The 25,597-nt window shown below is 41.6% G+C and overlaps 1 protein-coding gene across 2 annotated transcripts in view; it reads left to right on the forward strand.

Moving 5' to 3' along the window:
- The window catches only part of FAF1 (Fas associated factor 1), a 111,216-nt gene that overhangs the window by 58,609 nt on the left and 27,010 nt on the right, over positions 1–25,597 (forward strand). Inside the window, exons 6-10 of one of the 2 annotated variants that reach the window (XM_085885849.1) lie at positions 6,791–6,885; positions 7,106–7,214; positions 16,457–16,543; positions 21,102–21,197; positions 23,233–23,353. In XM_085885849.1, the coding sequence (XP_085741975.1) occupies positions 6,791–6,885; positions 7,106–7,214; positions 16,457–16,543; positions 21,102–21,197; positions 23,233–23,353 (508 nt within the window). The remainder of the gene's footprint in view (positions 1–6,790; positions 6,886–7,105; positions 7,215–16,456; positions 16,544–21,101; positions 21,198–23,232; positions 23,354–25,597) is intronic. The other variant, XM_085885850.1, reaches the window with a different exon arrangement.

The following is a 25,597-nucleotide window of genomic DNA, read 5'->3' on the forward strand; positions in this document are numbered from 1 at the left end:
TCTACGAGTCGCGCTGCAGCTGTGGAACATCGACTTCGAAGTTACCGATGCTTCAAGCCCTCGATGTTGATTACAAATGGCAGAAAAGAAGCTTACGAAGACCAAGAAATGGTCTCAGAAGTACAAGACCGAATACAGTCTCCAATACCCGTGTATTCGAAAGTCTGAAAGAGGAATTCATCATGCGTATTGTACAGTATGCAGCGTTGATATTTCAGTTGAGCACGGAGGTCGCGATGATATTCGGAAGCACGTTGGAAGCAAACGGCACACAGACATTGCAAAGGAGAGATCTTCGAGCACGAGTACCGGTACACTTCTGAATTATTTCACCAAACAAGGGACAAGCGAGGAAGAGGATGTTACCCGAGCGGAACTTCTCTTTAGTGGATTTATTGTGGAACATAACTTGCCCATATCAGTCTCAGATCATGCTGGACCTCTATTTCAAAAGATGTTTCCAGATTCAAAAGTTGCTTCAAAGTATGGATGTGCAAGAACAAAAACTTCAGCAATAATTGGTGAGTTGTCAAATGTTACTGCTTCATCTATTGCCGATATTGCTAGACTAGCTCCATTTAGCCTAGCTACAGACGGTAGCAATGACAGTGGTGAGGCCCAGCTATATCCTGTCCTGATTTCGTACTATGACAACAGTGCTGGGATTGTGAAGCAAGGTTTGCTAAGTTTGCCTGCGTGCAAACAAGATTCCACTGGAGAAAACATTTTCAAACTGCTTGATCATGAGTTCAGTGACAGGAAAATTCCGTGGGGAAATTGTGTTTCCTTTTGTGCTGATAATGCCTCTGTCATGGTGGGCAAGCACAAAGGAGTCGCTGCTTATATCCACAAACAAAATCCAGAGTGCTACATCATGGGATGCCCTTGCCATATGATGTACAATACGGCCAAGAAGGCGGCTCAGGCCTTACCCATTGAATTAGATGACTTTCTCATCGATATTTACTACTACTTGGACAAAAGTAGTAAACGCGTCAAAGGAGTGAAAGCACTGCAAGAACTCTGTGATGCCCCGACACACAAGATTCTGAAGCATGTCGCAACAAGGTGGCTGTCCCTTGGTCAGTGCCTAGACAGGCTGATTGAACAGTGGGAGCCACTTCGCCTCTTCTTCAAAGAAGAAGTACGAAGAAAAATGCAACCAACTGTAGCCAAGACTCTAACAACGAGCAAGAAGGACGGCACTGTATCTACTGCCAGTACTGGCACTGCAGGATCAAGCACTAGTGGAGCAGCATTCACCACTACCACTGCAGTATCTGCTGCGAAGAAGACAGCAGGGACAGCACCAAAACCAATGCTGAGAGCAGGTAGCATCACCGGCCCTTCATCACGTTCATCTACAAAGCAGATCCCTTCAGAGTCGAGAAAGACTGTGATAGTCCCATCTACAGGCAAAGAAGGACCCAAGTTAAGTTCTGCTTTTGCCAAATCACTTGATAGAAGCTCAGCAAAACCTTCGAATCAGAGGTCTTCTTCCTTGGCTGCACCTACCTCAAGCTCTCTCCTCAAACGTAAAATTGGATCTGGTACTACGAGTCTGACCTCTTCTGCTGGCAGTAAACGCAAGTGTGATCGCCCTGCGGCTAAGTGTACTACGAGTTCTACAACTAAAAGCGCATCTTCCTCAAACACTGTGCAGGAATCTAGAGAAAAACGTGTCAACAGGATGTTCTTGTCTCCACAAACAAAACTCTATTGTTTCTTCCTTCGATATGCTAACAAGCTTTTTGAGAAGGGGAATCTTCTGCTCCAAAGAGACGAACCCTGTATTCATCTCCTGCACGGAGAATTGAATGGTTTTCTGAAAGATATCTTCGTACGGTTTTTGAAACCATCGGTGTCATCGGTTGCTCTGGTAAATGTACCCTTCTCTGACAGAAATCATCAGAAGAATGATGAGGACCTCATGATTGGGAACGATGCCAAACTGTATATAAGGGAACAAAGGAGTCTCAAGAAATCCACCTTCACTCTGAGTGAGTCAGACATCCAAGGTTTCTTCAGTGCAGTTCGCTCATATTATGTGAAAGCCTGCAATTACATCTTCAAAACCTGGCCGCTAGATGATGAATTAGCCAAGCATGCTCAGGTGCTGGATGTTAAGCTACACCAAGAAGTGGGGTTTGACTGTGTGGAGTTTTTCATCAAGAAATTCCCCTGTCTGTTCAGTGGCGGTGATAGTGACATAGACAGTCTTGAGAGTGAATTCGCTCACTACCAGGCAGACGCCTCCATAGCTACAATTGCTACTGAGACAGTGAGAGTGGATGAGCAGTGGCATCGGATTTCACAGCTCACAGATCCCTGCACTGGTGCCAAGAAGTATCCTAATTTGAGCAAAGTGATGAAGGGAATCTTGGTCATTCCTCATTCGAATGCATCATGTGAGCGGGCACTCAGTCTTGTACGGAAGAATCATACTGAATTTCGTCCCAATTTGAGTGTCAAAACCCTGGAAGCTCTCTTAATTGAAAAACTAGCTCATAGCACCACTTGCTACCAGAGAGAATACAGCAAAGACATAATCAGAAGGGCTAAAAGAGCCACACAGCTGTCACTCAGCAAAGCTGCCATGGAAAAAGCAAGCAGCAGTAGTACCAGCCAGTAAGGTAAGAAAAATATTGCTTCTTTTGTGCTTTTTGTTAATCTTTGATTGTCCCCTAACTTACTAATATTAACATACATGTAACATTAAAAAGTGCACAATTTTCCCCTTTTTTTGTTCAAAAAGTGGGAATTCTTAACATGTTAAATGCTCCAAAATAGGGCTCAGAGGGCACTAGAGAGCGTCTAGAACCCCAGAGCTTCCAGGGCCCTAAGGCGGGCCCTGAAACCCACCGCGTGGGTCGAGCGCTCCGCGCTCGAGATGTGCGCTTCGCGCACATTATTTGGTGTCGGTTGCAAATCCTCCCTAATTCTGATTTCCAAAAGTTGGCATCTCTGAATTAGAACTGCCACTTTATAAATGCTGGCAGTGATGACTGGTTTTGCCATTTCAGAGAAAAAGATATTTGAAGGTTTAAAAAAATAATAATAATATGGCTGCCAAATCACGTGACCGATGACGTCATCAAAAAAATTGGAACATTTTCTCCCTAGATAACCCTCAAAAATGTTCATACTGATCGGATCTAGCTTTTTACATATGCATTTATGAAGTCATAATGAAGGCATCTGTGATGACATAGCAAAATCACACTCATTCCCCATGAGGAGTACTTGCTATGTGCCAAGTTTCAATTTTTTCGTTGGTGCGGTTTCGGAGATACAGAGGTCCAATTTTTTCCCCATTTTTCCAACACAGCTGCCACATCACGTGACCTATGACATCAGAATTATCATTAAAACATTCTACATGAGCCGTCGCACCAATGGTGAAAATTTTGTCTCAATCCGACAAGCGGTTGCGGAGAAAAACATGAAAGTTCTGTGCGGACAAAGAAACAGACAAACAACAAACGAACAAACAAGAAGACTACATCGTGTGGAGCACGATACTTGCAAAATCCATAAAACAAATTTGACCTCAAAAATAATTGGTGGTTGAATTCAATGACCTCTTCGAATGCAACTCCTCTTCAAATTTTAAGTCAATCGGATGAAAATTGACAATTTTAGAATTTCGGCCGATGTCTTCTTGGCCGATGTTGACTTCAAAAATAATTGGCTAGTTGAATTCAGTTACTGGAAATATAAATCCTCTGCAAATTTCAAGTCAATGGGATGAAAATTGAGGATTTTAGAAATACCACCTCAGTTGTTGACCTTTGGTTGATGGTGACCTTTTGGTCTATGTTGACCTTTTTTGTATACATTGTCAAGGCTCGTATGAGAGTTAACACACAACGCACAGCAAGGGTGGCATGAGACGAGGGGTGGGAGTGGGAAGGACAAAACAGTGGGGAACAGAGACATGAGATCTGTGGAAGGGAGAGGGATGGAGTCGGGAACACGGGGTATACATGATGGACATTACAGGGATTTTCAGGAAGGAAATAAGTGAAAAAAAACCTTAATGAGATAAAACCTTAAAAAATAATTCACTGGTTGATTTCAGTGACCTGAAATATATATCCTCTTCAAATTTCAAGTCAATCAGATGAAAATTGAGGATTTTAGAAATACCACCTTAGTTGTTGACCTTTTGACCTCAAAAACAACCGGCTTCTTCCTTATGACAAACTCCACCATGTGGTTAAGTTTCGTGAAGATCGGTTTAAAATTGTGACTCGTAGGCGACAGACAGACAGACAGACAGATAGAGACAGAAAAACAAAATCGACTGACCAATATACTGGAGAAATCGTCAATTTTCAAAGCAACAAATAGACCCAAATGCAATACCCTCTCCTTCGGCGAGGGTAACTGGATGGGCACTCGGTAGAGCACCACGCAATGCATCCGCCACGCAATGCCTGATCCACGAGATCATGTAGGGCCCAATACATTTTTGAAATATTGTATATATCGTTTTTGGCTTTGTATACTATCTTTGAACATTGAACATTTTTTAACATTGTATATACCTACAGTATCTCTCAATGGTGAAAAATCACTTCAAAAATATTAAACAATTCTCATATCCAGATCCGGATTTGAACCTTCATCAAACCGAATCAATTTGTCCTTGCCACACACCTAACCTGTCCACTAAGTTTCATCCGAATCCATCCACAACTTTTTGAAATATCGTGCTGTATATTAGTTTAGCCCTATCTATCCATGGTGAAGAATCACTTAAAAACTATCAGATCCGCATTCAGATCTTCACCAAAATTGAATCAACTCTTTCTTGTCGCACACCCAACATGTGCATCAAGTTTTGTCCGAATCCGTCCACAACTTTTGGAGATATCCTGCACACAGACAAACAAACAAACAGACTGAAAGGGGTGAAAACATAACCACCTTCACCTTCGGTGGCGGAGGTAATAAAAATAAACAAGGATGAAATGCTTGTTTGATTGTGAAGTCTGGAGAGTTTCTGAAGTTACCAAATTGGAAAACTAGAGAGTTTATATTATGACCTTACCCCACACCGTCTTGAGAAAAAGGACATGAAAAGGGTCTTTTAATCTCTTGATTTGGGTTTATGACCACGATCTACATTATTTTTTTTTCTTGAACATTGAAATGTAGGCACGATAGTAACCATATGCTTGGTGCCACCATATTTGTCTGAATGCTGAATCTCAGAGTTACTCTGCCCTTAGAGCATGAGATGGCGTGAATATTTTTTCCAAGTGCTGCAAAATGGAAGCTTTTTGAAAATGCCAACAAGGTGATTTGTGTTCTACAGTGATTGAGGAATTATGTAAAAGGTACCAAAGGTACCAGTGTTGAAGTACAGTATAATTCAATTGAAATAAAATACAGGTTTTAAAGGCTGTAGAAAAAAAAACAAGATAGCTTTTTTTGAAAGTTTACTGCTGTTGATGCACCTTCTTTCACACCATTTTATTACCTCTGCCACCGAAGGTGGACGGAGGTTATGTTTTCACCCCGTCTGTCTGTCTGTTTGTCTGTGAACAGGATACCTCCAAAAGTTGTGGATAGATTCAGACAAAATTTGGTGGAGAGGTTGGGTGTGTGACAAGGACGAAATGATTCGATTTTGGTGAAGATCCAGATCCGTTTTTTTTGTTCCCCGTTTTGTTTTATCTGGTGTGATCTTTAGTTTGCCAATACTGCAAATGAGGAAGTGATCAGTTGAGAATTATGCCCCTCACATTGCTTAAGTTGATAGCATCTAGTTAATATCATATCTTCTTGTCATAATGCAGTCAAGGAGGTTTTACTTTTTGTCAGGCATTCTAAAAAATGTATTGGTGATAGCCAGGCCCTTTTCATTGCAAAATTCAAGCACTCTTTCACCATAAGAGTTGGACTTTGCCAAAAGTACGCGGAATAACCCCGAGTCTTACATTCTGCTCCAGCCCTGGCATTAAGTCTCCCATCAGAAGGAACTTGTTCGAGCATGAAATGATTTCAAGAGGATATAGCCCATCAGAATAGAATAGGTATTTTGCTTCCTCATTGTTTGTCATGGGTTAGGATGCACAAATAAAGCATAATCTATTTGTGCACATAAACAGAGATAAGAGTAGCATGTCTATCTTTATCAATTTGGAGTCTGAGGATCATCACAATCTGTCTGAGATTGCAAGAGGGTATAATTTAAGTTTGACAATCATCTTTTTTTAAGGAAACATAAATGACACTAATGTCATCTGTGAGGCCCATGACATCTGACCATTCTCACAACAAAGGGAGTTCCAGTTATTGTAGTCATTGGAAGGAAAGAGATGCTACACCTGTGGAACTTGGTCCAGTACAGATTATTATTATTATTATTACTTACAGCTATTATTGTAATACCGACGATGAACAATGAGCATGCTAAATCTGTCAGGCATTCACCACATTGATGGGCTGACACTGTCAAAATGCTGCAAGGCCAATCACCTTAAAAAAAAAAATTATAACCCAAGTTATACCCGCTCCCTCTGGGAGCTTAATATGTTGTCCCTGAACCACTAACATGATGTTATGTCTTATCGTTTCCGCATTCCTTGATACCCCCTTCGCTGCGGCAAAGGTTTTGAAGGAGTTGGAGAGGGAGAAATGTTTGCCATCTGACTCAAGCAAAGACCTTGGGAAAGAAGTTTTGTTTTTTTAATCACTGTACTGTTTCCTTGCCTCGTGCATGCACCTTTTATGACATGCCACATGTCTCTGCCCCTCTCTTCCATCTTTCACATTTCAGACCATTCTGCAATCCCTCCATCTTCCAAAGCACAACAGCCTGTATTTGCTCACGACTGACTGCCTGGCTTCAACCTCAGGAAGTGATCCAGATAGGTGTGGCCTCTCGTCATAGTCATTTCTTGCAACGTATCCTCACCCAACTACGTCGTACCCTGATTCTCTTCCCCTCAAAGTGGTTTGCAGTGTTTGGCCTTTCCCTGAGATCATCTCCTACCCTTTGCTGGTTATACCTTACGCAGCTGTACCTCAACTGTCACAGTGCATTGTTTTGTTGTTGTTTATCTGTGTGCTTCTTTTTTTTTTGCTGCATCAGTGTGTTTACGATGTGCAGGTTACAGAGAGATTTTTTGCTGGACATCACTAACCTAGAGACGCACAAGGGCTACAAGCTGTCCTTCAGGGGCAACAACAGTGTGCAGGATGTAAGTTGAAATGTTTGCTCTTTTCTTTTGTTTTATTTTTTATTTCATTTCTCCGTGAATTCACTGTGTGTGTGTGTGTGTGTGTGTGTGTGTGTGTGTGTGTGTGTGTGTGTGTGTGTGTGTGTGTGTGTGTGTGTGTGTGTGTGTGTGTGTGTGTGTGTGTGTGTGTGTGTGTGTGTGTGTGTGTGTGTGTGTGTGTGTGTGTGTGTGTGTGTGTGTGTGTTTTTTCATATGATAAGCCCCTAAAAGTGGTTTGCAGTGTCTGGCCTTTCCCTAAGATCATCTCCTACCCTTTGCTGGTTATTTCATATCTAATTCCTCTTTCATATATTATATAATATATATTTTCATATATAACTAGAGGGGGAGCACTCGGGAGAGTGCAAAACCTCCGCCGCCAATACTGCTGGGTCACTCAAGTGAACCTTATATCTTATTCATTAAATATGATGTCAACAGTGCTGACAGAGTTATAGTTCTTTTCTCCAACATTTTTAGGGGGGGGGGGGTTGGAAATCACTTTAAACATGTAAAAATGAAAAAAAAAATCGAAATTTTGTTTAAAAAAAAAAGTTGCAAAAATTTTTTTTCTCTAACATTTTGTTGGGGGGGGGAGGGGGGTTGGAAATCACTTAAAACATGTAGAAATGCAAAAAAAAATTTTTTCTTTTTTTTTTTTGGGGGGGGGTTGGAAATCACTTTAAACATGTAAAAATGAAAAAAAAAATCGAAATTTTGTTGAAAAAAAAGTTGCAAAAATTTTTTTTTCCTCTAACAATTTTTTGGGAGGGGTTGGAAATCACTTAAAATATGTAGAAATGCAAAAAAAAAATTTTTTTTCTCTAAATTTTTTTTGGGGGGGGGGGGGGTTGGAAATCACTTAAAACATGTAGAAATGCAAAAAAATTTTCTCCAACAATTTTTTGAGGGCGGGGGGTAACAATTTTTTTTGGGGGGGGTTGGAAATCACTTAAAACATGTAGAAATGCAAAAAAAAATTCTCTATTTTTTGGGGGGGGGTAAAAAAAAATTTGGGGGGGTGGAAATCACTTAAAACATGGAGAAATGCAAAAAAAAAAATTTTTTTTTCTCTAACAATTTTTTTGTGGGGGGGGGACCAAGTCCAAAATTTAATGGCATGATCCTTGGACCATACCTAAACCCCCCAACAAGTTTCGTCGAAATCTGTCGAGGAGTTTTTCCGTATTACTGTTCACAAACAAACAAACAAACAAACAGAAAGGGGTGAAAACAGTAACCTCCATCCATCTTCGAAGATGGCGGAGGTTAATAATCCCATCATAATTTTTTTTTACCTTGGGGTTCTGGTTAATGCTTAGTTTTATGAAAAATAACAATTTAGGATTTTGACTGATTTCCTTCCCATGGGTTGGGTGCCTTCCTAAGTCCATGTAAAGCTGATTTATTCTGTTGGTGTTTCTGTGTGTGTTTCTTTGAACAGTGGTGTTGATGTGTCTCTCATCAAATGCAACTAAAGTTGGAAGTTACATTTTTACTGTATTACCTCATTTTTTGGCTTCAACTTAAAATATTTGTTGACTATAATTGGTAACTAAACAGGGTGAATTTGTGGCAGCACCTCCTTTTAGTCAGGATGATTGTAGCAATCACCATTCCATGGTGTTCATGATCACCATTCCAGTTAAGAAGTGCAATAACTGATACTACCTCATGGGGTGCCTTGCCAATATAACTTTTGAGGGTTGATGGTGGTTGTGTTCTGTCCATGCTGATTAAGACTACTCAACAAGAAACACATCAGTGGATCAATTCTTTTTCCAAGGGAGTGGGCTGGCATTGCCAACAAATAGCTTCTGAAGCCTTTGTGGGCTCATAAAACTTTCTGTTCCATTTTTGCCACCAATGTTGATGTCAAATGGATTAATATTTGAGACGTTGTTAATCAAACTGGGCTATAGCCTATAACCTCATCCAGGGCTAAATTTACTCCAGTGGACAAAAGTAATAGTTCAGGCTCAATATATCCTTTGTGCTAATTGCAGTTCTGAACCAATTTGTCTGAAACTGGTACTGATCCTTCTTCCTCAGCATATGAATTGGAACCTGCATATTGCATCCATTTAGCCTGGTGTTGGCGGAGTGGTTAGGGTAGCGGCTTGGGATCCAAAAGGTCCTGAGTTCAAGCCCCGTTGGCCGCTTGAATTAATACACACCAGGAGGTTGACTCAGCCTGTCATCCTTCCGAGGTCGGCGAAGTGAGTACCGTGTACTCGGCCCGGTGTATACCCCGGTTAGAATAGGTGTACCAATATCCCTGTGTCGTAAGAGGTGACCATCGTTGTGTCAGGAAGGACATCTGGCGTAAAACCTGTGCCAAATCATTACGCGGATCATAATGGATGATCCGCTGTGGCGACCCCTAACGGGAGCAGCCGAAAGAAGAAGAAGAAGAAGATATTTCATCCATTACATTTTTCAAAAATCTTGTCATGTGCAATACTACATATATATCCACCGTCTGCAAAAACCCAACTGCTCCTGGACCATGTGTCTTTTGCTCCTTAGAAGGTGGTGACTGTTCTGGCATCCCTCAACTTTAATTCTGCAACTGGACTCCAAAGCCATTCACCGACTGTGTATCCTCCGTCGTACAAATTCCTTCCTTGGCACACTGAACTCCTAGCCACTTGCAAGGCCTTTATCCTCAACTCAATGGAGTACTTCTCCCCCCTCTGGGCTGTTGCCCCTGCCTCACACTTTGCTCAGCTCGATGCCATGGAAACAAAGGCCTTCAAGATCATTGAAATCTCTTACGTTGAAACTGAGTCCATGGGCAATAACTTCCCATCGCAGACAGGTTAGTGGTCTCTCACGTCTTCTGCTACTTCCTTTCTGATCTTGCACCCTCTTCTCTTTCCGTGCTTTGTCTCTCCCAGGTTTTTTTCAGGCCGCATGCAGTCCACCATCAACCCCCTTCTGGCGAAACTCCTAAAATCCAGAATTGCTGTTCCCCTCCATTCATTCATTCCTCTTTTTTTTCTCCACCTGTAGAACCAACATTCACATTCTCTTCAAGTTCACCCTTCCCTCCAGGTCTTCAAAACTGCTGTTCACCACCATCTCAGACCATTCCCAATCCAAAACGAAGAACTTTTCTACCTCCTTTCAAATTTCCAGTTTTTCCTTCCTGAGAGTTTGCTTCTGTATCCATCTTATCCACCCTGTGCGACCTCCCATCCCGCTCTTTCCTCCCACTTCCCTTATTTGTACAACTCTTGTTTTGATTACTAGGGGTTCATTATTCCTCCTCTATGTTTACTTTTTATGCCTCCGTTGACGAAGTCGCATTATGTTTTCAGGTTGTCCTGTCCATATGTACGTCCGTTAATCCGTGATAATTTTCTCTGTTTTCTCTGCAACTGCTTATCTGATGGACACGAAACTTTCGCCATGATCGCCTATCCATGAGAAACAAAAAGTTCTCCACCTGTGACGTCATAGTTCAGGTTGTTTGGCAGCTATGATTTTTTTTGAAGAATATACCTTTAAAAATCTTCTTCTCCAAAATGGCTTGACAGATCGAGGGGAAACTTCACCCACATGTTCCCTAATCCTTTGGGATACAAGGTTGTTCACAAATAATTAATAATTCACATGGTCTGGCAGCCATATTGGATTGAACAAAAATCTTAAAATAGGTATTTCTCTTGAACCGCTTCATCAATCGATGTGAAACTTCGCAATTATGATCTAGTAGTCATAAGGAATATACGAACACTTTAAATTTCAATGTGATCAGACGCATGGTCTGGCAGCCAGAATTATTTAATATTTTGAATCTGGGTCCAGTGATTCAAATCAAACTTGGTACAAGTATGTGTCCTTCTAGTTTATTTAGAGGTTTCTTTTTCTTTTCTTTTTTCCTGATGGTGGGCTTGGATTAACAAAAAAGTATTCCACAACATTATACACAAGGCTTTTTGTACTAATTGGCAACTTAAAAGTTTTATGTAATATCACAGAAGCAAAATCGAACAAAACCAAAAAAAAAACCGGTATGTAACTTTTGAGTAAACAAGCAGAAGCAGGACTTGGCGTAGGTTGACTGATAAACATATACATTACAAAGGTGACTGGAGAGTTGACCAATTCTTATTTTCTTCTCGATGATGAATATATCTCATAATAGACATTTTTATTATAAAAGGAGCAGTGTGTGCATCCGTCCATGCATGCGTCCAAGTTCCTCGCATTGGACAGTTTGCTTCACTCCACCCACTATTTCTATAATAGGGCCACCATGTTGGTGCTTACTGCTATGCGAAGTCAGTCATCTTCAGAGCTGTCATATTCACAATCGCCATGCCCTCCCTATAAGTTTTCCCTTCAGTGTAAGACAATGAAAGCGAAAGTTAAAAGGATTTTGAGCCGATAAGCGTCACAGACCTTGTGAAGATCAGCCTAAGCAATCAAGGCAGCCTTCTGTTTTTTTAAACACTGCACAAATAACTACATGGTATTCTTTCAAGCAGTGCTTTTACTGCGGAGGTGACTCAGGTCCTTGCTATTATTTCCCACTATTTTCTCTTAAAATTGTGAGTTGGACAGGTGGCCATGATGGGTTTCTTTAAAGTCGGTGATAGCATGATGGGGGGAGCGGAAAGCATTAAATATTCTGTTTTGATGTGGGAATGCTCGTTTGCTTTTATGGGTGGGAGCAGGGTGAGGAGAAGGGAAGGGGGAGAAGGGAAGTGAAGATGTGACAGATTTGAATGGGGGAGGTTGAGGCTTGGGGGGGGTGCTGAGGACTTTTGGGTAGGGGGGAGGGGTGGTTGAGGAGTTGTTAAGATTCTCAGAATTACATATGTAAGTTTACTCACAGTAAAGGTATGTGTGTGCATGGGCGCGTGCGTGTATACGTACTGTCACTGTCACTGTCACTGTCGGGTGATGCAATCACCATGCAGGTAATGTGCTCATGTTTATTTATTCAGTGCTGGTGGTGGTCGTATGGCAGCTTAGCTGCCAGGGTAGCTATCATTTCTTGAAGCGCGACTGTGTCGCTGATGCAGTGCCCCTCTACCAGTACACACACTGGAACTGGTACTCATTTCGCCGACCTCAGAAGGATAACAGGCTGAGTCAACCCCTGGTGTATTAATTCAGTGGCCGACGGGGCTTGAACTCAGGACCCCAGGATCCCAAGCTGCCACCCTCACCACTGAGCCAACACCATGCTTATTTATTCAGTTATCTTCGTTATATTTTGGAGCTCTGTGGTGTATTGTACCACCAGGTTTGCAAGCATCACTTCATATTTTAATTGCAGTTCCCTACATGTGGTCCTGTATTGGAGATTTTTCGCTTGTGCCAACAAATGTTCTCAACCAGCCTTATAAACCCCATTATTTTGTTCTGTGGAAGTCATTGGATTACAGGGATCTCGGTGACTGTTTTTCAAAGCCTGTTGTGTTTCCAGCAATTTCATCATCAGCAAGGTTATAGAATCCATCATCGCGTCAGACATTAAATCCTTCCTCTTCTCCAATGGCCTGATTTCCGATCATCAATTTGGTTTCAGACCAGGTCACTCTACCCTGGATATGCTGCTTCTGCTCTCCCAACAATGGATGGAGGTCCTCAATGCCAGACATGAAATCAGATCCATATCCCGAGATATATCACGTGCTTTTGGCATGGTCTGGCACCCTACCCTGCTCACAAAACTCTTCCTATGGTATCCAAGGCCATCTCCACTCATGGCCAGCAAACTTCCTCTCATGTCGCAGTCAACGTGTGGCCTTTAATGGAGTTCTTTCATCCCCTCTTCCTGTCCAGGCTGGAGTTCCTCAAGGTAGTGTTCTGGGCCCTGTTATTTTTCTGGTTTTCATCAATGATCTCTCCAACTCTCTGGAAAATCCTCTTTATCTCTTTGCTGATGACTCCAGCCTTTGCCGTACCATCTGTCATCCCTGAGACTGGCAAGCCGCAGCTTCTTCACTCACTGCAGATCTGGGTAAAATCACAAACTGGTCCAACACGTGGAACATGTCTTTCAATCCTGACACATCTCACACTCTCACTATGTCTCTCCACAAGGACCGTTTGGAACCACCCCCCCCCCCCACCCCATCCACTTTCTCGACAATCCTCTGGAAGAAGTCCTTTCTTTCAAGCTTCTGGGTCTCACTATCTGCCATGATCTTTCCTAGGAAAGCCACATTTCCAACCTCGCCTCCAAAGCCAGTCGCCGGTTGGGAATCCTCTTTCGTGCAAAGTTCTTCCTCGTCCGACCTGAGCTCGTGACCACATACAAAGCTTTTGTCCACAGCCTGATGGAGTACTGCTCTCACCTCTGGACTGGTGCTCCTGCCTCCCACCTTTCTCGGCTTCACGCTGTGGAAACCAAGACATTTCGGATCATTGGTATCTCCCGCAATGAGGCTGAGTCTTTGGGCCTCTCACTTTTTCACCGCAGGCAGGTCGGTGGTATTTCTGTCTTCTACCGTCTCCTCTCCGGTCTTGCCCCCCCTCCCCCACTTTGTCTGCGATTTGTCCCCACCATATTTCCGCAGGGCGCTCAAGGTCCGCCAACAACCCCTTTCTGGAAAAACTACCAAAATCACGAATCACTGCTCACCTTCACTCTTTCATTCCTCTTTTTTCCCCGCGTTTGGAATAAACTCCCTCACTCTGTTCAATCCCATTCTTCCCTCCAGGCCTTCAAGACAGCTGTTCACCACCATCTATTATCGTCCCCCATCCAAATCCTCGATCTTTTCTACACCCGTTAATTCACCCCAAACTCACCTCCTTAAAATTCCCTGCTTTTCTTCCTGAAAGTCCCTGTAATGTCCATTTTGTATACCCCGTGTTCCCCACCCCACCCCTCTCCCTTCCACAGATCTCCTAATGTCTCTTCTTCACTGATCTCCTAATGTCCGTCCCTCTCCCGCCCCTCTTGTCTCATGTCCCCCATGATGTGCATTGTGTGTTAGCTCTCATACGAGCCTCGACAAGGTCTACAAAAAAATTTAAAAATGGTTTTGCAGAGTTCCTTCCATTTAATATTTGTATTCTCTTCGTCTCTTTCCAATAACTGAAAGCTTCTCTGTGAGTTCCGTTCAGGATTTTTGTTGCGGTTTTACTTGAATCTTTTCAAATCCTATGTTAAGCTCACCTGGAACGTAGTTACAGAGAGCTTATGGGATTGTGCGTTGTCAAGCCGGCGTCCACAAATACTTACAAATTCTTCTCTGAAACTACACATACGATTTTGATGAAACTTTACCACAACGTTCATCACTGTGCATGTACCAAAGTTTGTTCATGGCATGAAAAAAAATCAGGCCTAAAGAGGGTCTATGGGGGTTGCCCCCCAAAATAGGTATTTGCTTTCTTCTCAGAAACTACACATGCAATTCTGATGAAACTTGACCACAACTTTCATCAACCATGATGCACCAAAGTTTGTTCACGACATAAAAAATTGGGGTCTAAAGGGGTCTATGGAGGGAGTTTACTGGGGGGTTGCCCCCCTCCCCCCTCCCTCCCAAAGAGGCATATTCTTTCTTCTCGGAAACTACACACACAATTCCGATTAAATTTGACTCAACCTTCATCACCTGTGATGTACCAAAGTTTGTTCATGATATTCGAAAAATCGGGCTACAAGGGGGTGTAAGGGGTGGTTGCCCCCCAAAATATGTATTTGCTTTCTTCTCCGAAACCACACACAATTTCGATGAAACTCGACCACAACATTAATCACCTGTGATGTATCAAAGTTTTCCATGCCATTAAAATTTTTTTGATGTTTGAGGGGGTCTACATTGGGGGGGGGGGTTGCCTTCCAAAATAGGTATTTGCTTTCTTCTCAGAAACTACACACACAGTTCCGATGAAACTTCACCACAACCTTCTTCACCCTTGATGTACCAAACCTTGTTCATGACATTAGAAAAATCGTGGTCTAAAGGGTTATATGAGGGGTTGCCCTCCAAAATATGCATTTGCTTTCTTCTCAGAAACTACACACACACAATTCCGATGAAACTTCACCGCAACCTTCATCACCCGTGATGTACCAAAGTTGGTTCACGGCATTAAAAAAAAAATCCATAGGTATTTACTTTCTTCTCCATTACATATTGTGTGGGTCATTCATGCATACCAGTGGTTCCTTGGTTATCTTATCCAACTGCGAGCAGGTGAGTGCCCAGGGGTATTGCCCCTATGTTTTTTTTTCATGACTCCATGTGATGTGGTTCCACAGCCATTGATCGTTACTTTGGATCAAACCATGGGGTTGTCATTTCAGCAATTGGTACCACACCGAGTATGGGTTAGTCTAATTATCCATTGATACCTGTCAGGTAATGACAATGGCAATAACAGATGCCATCATTGATGTTGCAAGCATGGGTGTTGCCATGTGGTCTTTTGCTTGTCTGCCAGATGGAAGCGTTGCAAATGGACAATTTTCGGTCGTGCTCTTGAAGAAAAGTCGGAGACCATTGCTGTTTAATGTTTTATTCCAACACTATTTTGTCTCATTCCACCCCCCCTCCCCCCCTCCCCATGTTTTGTAGTCCTATCTAACTCCTGCGTTGTGACCATGGGTCAGCAGTTTGTTCCTGTTTGCAGTATTGACGATTGGGTTTCCAAGGTCTGAGTATATAACTTATTTGGCATGTTGACACGCTAGTAGGGGAGCAGGCTATTTTTATGGCATCCTTTCACACTCTCTTGAGTGGCATGAGCAGTGTTATCATGAATATCATGAATTAGCTGCTCGGTCATCCATGATGCTCCCAAAGATGGTCCTAATCTTCTGAGTGAACAGTGTCCGAGACAGCCTTGAATCTGTACGCAGGCTATCATCCTGCTGACAAAACCTGCTGATTTGCTTTTCACCCATCACCATACCTCGTAATTGATGATGATGATGTTGACTATGATTAAGATGGTAGCGGCTGACTATACTGTGCTTGAAAGGATTGAAGTGATATTTTTTTCCTTGTGTTGACCAAAAGTCTATCTCTCCTTGATCTTACCAAGCCAAGCCATTTGGTGGAGAGTTGCATGAATTAATGGGCTGTTGAAAAAAAATGGCCTCAGTTGCTCACTGGACTAGTGTGACCATGTGGAAAAAATTTTTAACTTTGTAAAAATAAACCGCAATGTACTCCTTTTTTTTTGCTTCCTGGTGTTCATCACAGACATTGATGAGCTGGTCTTTTCCTGTGTTTTGTGTGCAGGTGAAATCTAGCATTGCAGACTTAACAAATATCCCCGTGAGGGATCAGCAGTGGGAAGGCTGGCCTGTCTGTGCACAAAATGACACGGTAAGCCAATGCCGGTGAAAAACGTTTGTTGTCATGCCAATAGACGTCCATATTTTTGAGGCATTTTGATAACTGCCTTTGCCATGCTTCTTAAGATGACTTCTGCATTCCACTTTATAAAAGTTATGTAAAAATATATAAATTGCATTGTTGTAGAATACAAAGATGTTTGTTTTATGTTTATTAATTTACCTGAATTAGATGTGACTATTTTATTCACATACTTATTTTATTAATTATTTCACCTCACTGATTTTTATGCTTCCGCCGATGAAGTCGCTGGGGGCAATTCAGTCATTCCGTGTCATTTCAGCCGGGGGTTGTGGTGACCCCCTCAAATTTTTCTGAAAAAATTCTCAAAGCTACCTTAACATATATGAGGAAGGTTTGCCAAGTTATAGCTCAAAATTCCAAGTAGTGTCCAAGATATGGCCCTACAAACACCCAATGGGTGTTTCAATTCTGGCAGTCGCGACGTGCAAATTTGTATCTGAAGCATTTTTTGAGAGCTCTAAATTCCAGTTTTACAAACAGAGTTCTAAAAATTCACACAAATGGTGCCTATTAGTGAGGCTTTCAGAATCTGACATCAAAAATGTTCTCCTTAAAATATTTTTTAAGATAAGTACTCTCAAAAGTAGTGATTTGTAACATGCAGTCAAAAAATTTGGAGTTTTCAAATTGCTGCCAACAGTCAGTTTATTCATCATGAAGAATTTTGTTGCCTGATTTACATAATCTAGTGACTGGATCATTTACACAAGAAAACTGAAACCTTTTGGAGCAAAATCTTGGGTGCTATAGGTGTCTGAACTTTGCTCCAGAAGCAACGACACTGAAATTTACCCCAAGTGTTCAGCATTTTGACAGTTACTCAGCTCTTTTAAATTTTTGTCACTTAAGGACACATTCATAGGCAAACTGTGGTAGAAAATTCAAGAGTTGTTCTCAATCCCTTCTATTTTTAAACGATTTTCATAAAGGCACACTATTTAAAAAAAAACATGTTCGATGAAAAATGTAGAATAAAAGCAATAGGTGTGGTTTTGAAGTGGAAGCCATGTCAAACATTCATAAGTTGGCACCACAATGATCAAATTGTTGTGTTTTTTTTGGTCAGAACAAGTATGTGGTTACTTTAATTTGGCTCATTTTTATAAAAGGATATTTTAGTTTAAGGCCGCTGCCAATCTCAACTACAAATTAAGACACATAATGTGATCATAATAATCACCATTATAAATATTCATTTGCATATCTAATTGTTTATATACTTTGTGTACATTGTACGAAAGTCTACATCCATTTGTAAATGCAGGTACAATTTCTGATTCAACTTTTTTTTTTCATAATTTCATATCAAATTGTTTGGACAAATGTACTTGGATCCATTGTACAAAGTGAACAGTGATTAGTTTTATAATTGCCAGGATATAATAAAATGTAACAATGAGCATTGGCAGTTACTACAGGGCTGTGTATTAGGTTAAAGCCTAAGGCCTAAGTCACATTTGCTCTACGGCGAGGATACGGCGGCTGTACGCCCTCTGAATTGACATAAACGTGTGGCGGCCGCAGAGTTTCTGTGGTGGCCTCAGGGTGGCCCTACGCCGTTTGGCTATATTTTACAGGCCGTAGGGGTCGCCGTGGAATTATAGCACGGAGTTATAACTTTTTTCATTTCTACGTTCGACAAGCCGAAAAAAAAAGAACTGGTAAAAAATAAAGAAATAAATAACAGCCCACTCGTTACCGTCCGTCTGGCCGCACGTTCGCCTTGGGGCCCCCCTGCGGTCGCCTTGCGGGCACCTTGCGTCTGCCTTGAAAATTCTATGGCCGCCGCAGGAACGCCCTAAGGTCACCGTGCGACATCAAATCAAAGACCGTACGGCACCCCCACGTTTTCAGTCTCCACAATTTATAGATACACCGTGCAGCTACCCGAAAAATAAATACATATGTGACTGCTCCATTGTGTGACCGTGGAAATACTGCGGCCGCCCTATAATTGCTAGTGGCCGTAGATTTTGTAGACCCCACGGCCGCCGTGGCAAATGTGACTTAGGCCTTAATAAGATAGAGTTGTGCTTCATGCCTAACTTTGGAAATGATTTTGGTACACTTCTTTAAGCTTTACTAAACTTATTTATATATTGTTAGATTCCACTTAAGTCATACTTCCTTACAATATCTTTATTTTTTCTATGTTTGTTAGTAAAAAAAATTATTTCAAAAAAGTAGCTTTTGGGACTGCAGAATCATGAGAAATTGATGCATTTTTTTGTAAATTACTTCAAAACTTCAAACCCCACATTTATGATATTTTGCATGAATATAAAGGTTTACACAAGTATTTACTTGGTGTAAATTTGATGTTTATGTGCAAATTTAATTCTATATGAGATTAATAATGTTATAAATATTTATTACTTTTATATCATACAAAATGCACCATTGTACATTGTGCCTTTTTTCATGATTGAGATAAGTATTAGCATCTCATTTTTAATTGGAAAAATACATTTTTGAGGCAAAGTAAATTAACCACAAAGTTATTCTGACCATGAAACACTACTGCATGCTCATTGTGGTGTCAGCTTTGAAATTCTTAACATGGCTTCCACTTCAAAAGCACACCTATTGCTTTTATTCTACATCTTTCATTGAGCATGTTTTTTTAAATAGTGGGCCTTTATAAAAATCGTTTAAAAATAGAAGGGATTGAGAACAACTCTTGAATTTTCTACCACAGTTTGCCTATGTATGTGTCTTTAAGTGACAAAAATTTAAAAGAGCTGTGTAACTGTCAACATGGTGAGTACTTGGGGTAAAACCGGGGTAAATTCCAGTGTTGTTGAGTCTGGAGCAAAGTTCAGATACCTATAGCACCCAAGATTTTGCTCCAAAAGGTTTCAGTTTTCTTGTGTAAACGATCCAGTCGCGAGATTATGTAAATCGGGCAACAAAATTCTTCCTGATGAATAAACTGACTGTTCACAGCAATTTGAAAACTCCAATTTTTTTGACTGCATGTTACAAGTCACTACTTTTGAGAGTACTTATCTTAACAAGGACAAATGTGTCCAAGAGCAGCGTCCTAAAGGTTTTGTCGGCTAAAAAAAAAACAAACACAATAACAACAACAACTTCCGATATTTCGTCACGTGCCTTGATTAAGCCAATAGCGAGACCCGTCATAGTGTATTTACGTATTTACGAAATATAGTGTATTTACGAAATAAATAATGTATTTGCGAATTTGCAATACATTAAATGGAATAATCTTTACATAGTAACGTGAACTTTTCGAAAATTTAAAGCAAATGTCCGAATATATTTAAAAGTTCATGATAGACGCTCTCAAAAGGCACCCTCAATGTGAGGATGTGTACAGGTGTTTAGTATTTAAGGAGATCCAGATCGTGTATATAAAAGAGCCAAGTCCGAATATATAGGTTTTGTCTTCACAAGAAGAAGAAGAACAATGCCGAGCGTTGTTAGAGCAGCGTTCGCTACGTGAGATGCTGCTAAAAAGTATTTTAAGTAGAACATTTTTGATGTCAGATTCTGAAAGCCTCACAAAGAGACACCATTTGTGTGAATTTTCAGAGCTCTGTTTGTAAAACTCTGGAATTTAGAGCCCTCCAAAAATGCTTCAGATACAAATCTGCAACTCGCGACTGCCAGAATTGAAACACCCCAAGGGTGTTTGCAGGGCCATATCTCGGACACTACTTAGAATTTTGAGCTATAACTTGGCAAACCTTCCTCATATATGTTAAGGTAGCTTTGAGAATTTTTTCAGGAAAATCTGAGGGGGTCACAGCAGAATTTCATTTTTTTGGCTGATTTGACACGGAATGACCCAATTATGTTTTGTGCCGTCCATCCGTCTGTGCATCCGTATGTTCGTGATATGTTTTCGTTAGCACGATAACTTAAGAATGGCTGTGGGGATTTAGGTAAAACTTGGTATAAGTATGCAAAATGATGCAAAGTTGAACTGATTAGATTTTGGAGTCAAAAGGTCAGAGGTCATGTTCAGTAAACATTCTGTTACTGTTCTAACTTGTGAACCAGTGATTGGATTTTAACTAAACTTGATACAAGTATGTGTAATGATGTAAAGACGAACTGATTAGATTTCTGCATCAAGAGGTCAGAGGCATGTCAGGTAAAAATGTGATGCTTCAGAACAGCTGAAGGGATTTAAATGAAACTTGGTAGAAGTACTCTAATGATGTAATAATGTGGGCGGCGGCATAAAGGTTGATGTCGCGATGTAGAAGAGTGCCGTTCTAGTTTGTTTCAGATCTGCTTCTATCTGGTAGGATAAATCTGTATTGGTGCAGCCAAAGTTTATTATATATTGGTTGTGATTAAATGTTTGTTTGGAAGCAGATATACTGCTGCATGTTAAGAGGACATCGATATTGCTACTCAATCTGTACTTGCACGTGGCATCATTATGAGAAAATATTTGGTACAGCTGTCCCAACTTTGGGCTTTCAGAAGACTCCAACAATTATTGTTGGTTCTTTATTTCAAATGTGTGCAGATGATGCTTGAGTCTTGTGGTCTGCACGAACCCAGCCATAACCTTTCAGTGTCTCGGAAACCTGATGTTAGCGGAAGTCACAACAGGCGCACGGAGGTCAGTGTTTCTGTTTGCTTGGGTGTTGAATTACAATTCCTGTGTACATTATTCGGTGTTGGGTCGACCGATGTTTCATGTTACTTATTGGTGTGTGTGGGTTTTAATCATGAGAAAAATCTATTGATTGAAAACATGCTAAGACTGGGCCCTTTTTCAATAATTGACATGACTTGACAATTCTTCTTCCAAGATTCTTCTTGCTCTTTTCTTGGCTGAAGGGATGGCACTGTCTCTCTATTTTAATCATTTATTTTGACACACATTAATTTCCCATTATAAGCATTATTCATCCCAGAAACGTTTTTGTTGCTATTTGCAAATCTCTTTGCGATCTCTTTAAACGAAGGCTTCCAATGTGTGGAGAATCACCAAGTCACCATTGCAGTAATAGATCACACAAGGATCTATTGACGCAAGACTTTTCTCTCTGGGAGAATTTTTTTTTTCTGTGATGATTGGGAGAAAAATTTCTGGGATGACGAATAATCATTTTTCATGATAATTGGAATCTCCCGCTTTGAAGCCGAGTCCATGGGCCTACCACTTAACCGTAGCAGACAGGTCGGTGGTCTCTCTGTCTTCTACTGCATCCTTTCTGGTCTTACACCCTCTCTGCTCTTTCTGTGCTTTTTCCCTCCCCCTCTACCACCTACCCAGGTCTCTGCAGGGTACACACTGTCCACCATCAACCCCCTTCTGTTGAAACTCCCAAAACCCAGAATCACTGTTCACCTCCACTCATTTGTTCCTCTTCTTCCCCCCCTATGGAATCAACTTCCACCTTCTCTTCAATGTCATTATTCCCTCCAGGTCTTCAAGGCAGTTTTTCACCACTATCTCAGATCATCCCCAACCCAAAACCATGATATATTCTTCACCTGTAAACCACCACTCTCTCCTCCCAGCCCCAAGCCGACCTCCTTTCAAATTTCGTTTTTTTTCTTGCTGAGAGTTTGCTTCTGTATCCATATTGTCCACCCCATGCATCCTTTCCTACCCCTCTTTCCTCTCTACATCCCTTATTTGTCCAAGTCTCCCTCTATTTTATCCTTCAATCCTGCTGTTGGTGTTTCTCCCCTTTTTCTACTGTTCCTTTTGTTCTGTTGTATCATGATCCGTTCAGTGTTGTAGCTCTTCCATGAGCCTTGACTTTGTATACCAAAAATCAAGAAGAAGAAGAAAAAAAGACGCTGCTAAACTCGAAGTTCAAAACTTAAAAGAATTCTGGAACTTGCCAAGATTACCAGCATCCCCAAAAAGTGCAGGAAAGTGGGATAGCCAGATTGACACCCCTTCCAAGGACGGTGCCTCCAGCTGACAATTGATATTTGATGTAGTTCCATGAGCAATTCAACCCAGTACCAGACAAACTTCTTATTAGGAAGCATGCCAATATTTAACTGCTTTGCTTCCTTCAAGTGGTAAATTATTCCTTCACCAATTGTGCCGATCTTTGATGACTGTCCCTGATAGATACGTTGCCTCAATGAGAAAGTTTGGAACATCTCTGAAGTGAAACAAAAATCCATGGGCTATTATAGCAAGAAAGGATGTCAAGGCAGATGTTATGCCATTTGCAAATGGCATATTTAAGAGAACAGATTACAGGAGTACATGGCAAGGCTTCTTTTGGCATAATTGCCAATAGAAGCCTTATTCAGACACCTGTGGGGCTCATCTGTGGCACCAATATTATTTACTTACCTGGTTACTTACTTACTGCGGTCACCCTACTTACGATTTTCATACTTGTTTACTTACTTACTGAGACACTGTCTGTACAACTCTGTGAATGGAGGCTTTCTACTTGAAATGAGGATAAATTGACAAACTCTGAAATAAAAACATGGCCAGCTTCATGGAAGTCACTTGCTTTTGGGCAGGGGGTGACCAAACCAAGCCAATGATGATTTGCCTCCATTGCCTGCCTTGAGAAATAACTTTTGTACATGCTAAATTTTACTATTAAATTGTTCATTGACTGGCTTTTAAAAGATTTGATTCCTATAAAAACTTTGAAGTATGTGTGCAGGATGTGCAGATGGTAAGTGAGGAGGAAAGCGATTTTGATGAGGTTCATTTTGGAATGGACGAGACAGAGAGCGAGATATTTGGAGGTGAAGCTGTGACCCAGCGCAAGTTCCGCCCCATGAGTGAGTTGCTGTTTGATCAGCTTTTCTTTGATATTTCAATGGTGGTTTGGATGAGAACAAATTCCTTCAGATGTTTTCAGACTTTTACATGGTTTGCACCATCCTTGAATCCCCTTGAAATTCCTGGAAAAATGAAAAAAACATTTTCAAGTGGTGGAAAGTCCTGGAAAACTTTTCCAAGTCCTTGAAACTCCTGTAAAATGAAGAAAATTGTGCAAATATAAATAATCTACCAGGTCCCCGGTAAGAACACTTAAGACGGGAAATAAAATTGAATCAAAATATCCACAACTGTACAATAAAGGGTGCCAGGCGACGTCTTTTAAACAATTTAAAGGACACAAGTACCAGTGATCGAAAATGCTTCACCGTGAACAAGTCTCCAGCCCATAGCTGGCTGTGGCACCCAGCGGAGAGATGAAGCATCCAGCAGGTGAAGAGATAGCGGATAAAGTGAAGTGGCAAGAACGTGTAGGGTGGCCAAGGAGACCAGCGTGTCGCACATGGAGAGTGGAGAACATGTGACTGAGTCGTCTTACGACATGACGTCGGGATCATGCTTGCATTCTGGAAATGCTTCCAAAAACTCAAGATTAAGCAGGAAGTCGCTACTTGGTTTGCACACCGCCAATTTTAAAGGGAAAGCAAAGGAGAATTTGAAGACTGTCAAAGCTTTGCTGCTTTAATTCCTTCTGGCTGAAGCGTGTCGACTACCGGGATTGGCTCGTGGAGAAGTCCGTTCACAAAGCCAGGTGCAAGGTCTCTGAGAAGACATTAGATATCGGGCTATATGGGGGAAAGCACACTTCGGAGTCATATAAGAGGCGCTAAGCACCAAAGCATGAGTGTCACGTATGATTACAAATGACCGGTCTATCTCACATGTTACAGAATTATTTGGCTCCAGCATAGGTACAGTGGGGAGAACAAGTATTTGATACACTGCCGATTTTGCAGATTTTCCCACTTACAAAGCACGTAGAGGTCTGTAATTTTTATCATAGGTACACTTCAACTGTGAAAGACGGAATCTAAAACAAAAATCCTGAAAATCACATTGTATGATTTTAAATAATTAATTTGCATTTTATTGCATGAAATAAGTATTTGATACATCAGAAAAGCAGAACTTAATATTTGGTACAGAGACCTTTGTTTGCAATTACAGAGATCAGACGTTTCCTGTAGTTCTTAACCAGGTTTGCACAGACTGCAGCAGGAATTTTGGCCCACTCCTCCATACAGATCTTCTCCAGATCCTTCAGGTTTTGGGGCTGTCACTGGGCAACACAAACTTTCAGCTCCCTCCAAAGATTTTCTATTGGGTTCAGGTCTGGAGACTGGCTAGGCCACTCCAGGACCTTGAGATGCTTCTTACGGAGCCACTCCTTAGTTGCCCTGGCTGTGTGTTTCGGGTCGTTGTCATGCTGGAAGACCCAGCCACGCCCCATCTTCAATGCTCTTGTTGAGGGAAGGAGGTTGTTGGCCAAGATCTCATGATACATGGCCCCATCCATCCTCCCCTCAATACGGTGCAGTCGCCCGGTCCCCTTTGCAGAAAAGCATCCCCAAAGAATGACGTTTCCACCTCCATGGTTCACGGTTGGGATGGTGTTCTTGGGGTTGTACTCATCCTTCTTCTTCCCCCAAACACGGCGAGTGGAGTTTAAACCAAAAAGCTCTATTTTGGTCTCATCAGACCACATGACCTTCTCCCATTCCTCCTCTGGATCATCCAGATGGTCATTGGCAAACTTCAGACGGGCCTGGACATGCGCTGGCTTGAGCAGAGGGACCTTGCGTGCGCTGCAGGATTTTAATCCATGATGGCATAGTGTGTTACTTATGGTTTTCTTTGATACTGTGGTCCCAGCTCTCTTCAGGTCATTGACCAGGTTCTGCCGTGTAGTTCTGGGCTGATCCCTCACCTTTCTCATGATCATTGAGGCTCCACGAGGTGAGATCTTGCATGGAGCCCCAGACCGAGGGAGATTGACTATTATCTTGAAGTTCTTCCATTTTCGAATAATTGCGCCAACAGTTGTTGCTTCTCACCAAGCTGCTTGCCTATTGTCCTGTAGCCCATCCCAGCCTTGAGCAAGTCTACAATTTTGTCCCTGATGTCTTCAGACAGCTCTCTGGTCTTGCCCATTGTGGAGAGGTTGGAGTCTGATTGATTGAGTGTGGACAGCTGTCTTTTATGCAGATAACGAGTTCAAACAGGTGCAGTTAATACAGGTAATG

The sequence above is a fragment of the Eptatretus burgeri genome, chromosome 6 (genome assembly GCF_056783735.1).
Source record: "Eptatretus burgeri isolate ZD-2024b chromosome 6, Ebu_testis_v1, whole genome shotgun sequence".
In the NCBI taxonomy this organism is placed as follows: domain Eukaryota; kingdom Metazoa; phylum Chordata; class Myxini; order Myxiniformes; family Myxinidae; genus Eptatretus; species Eptatretus burgeri.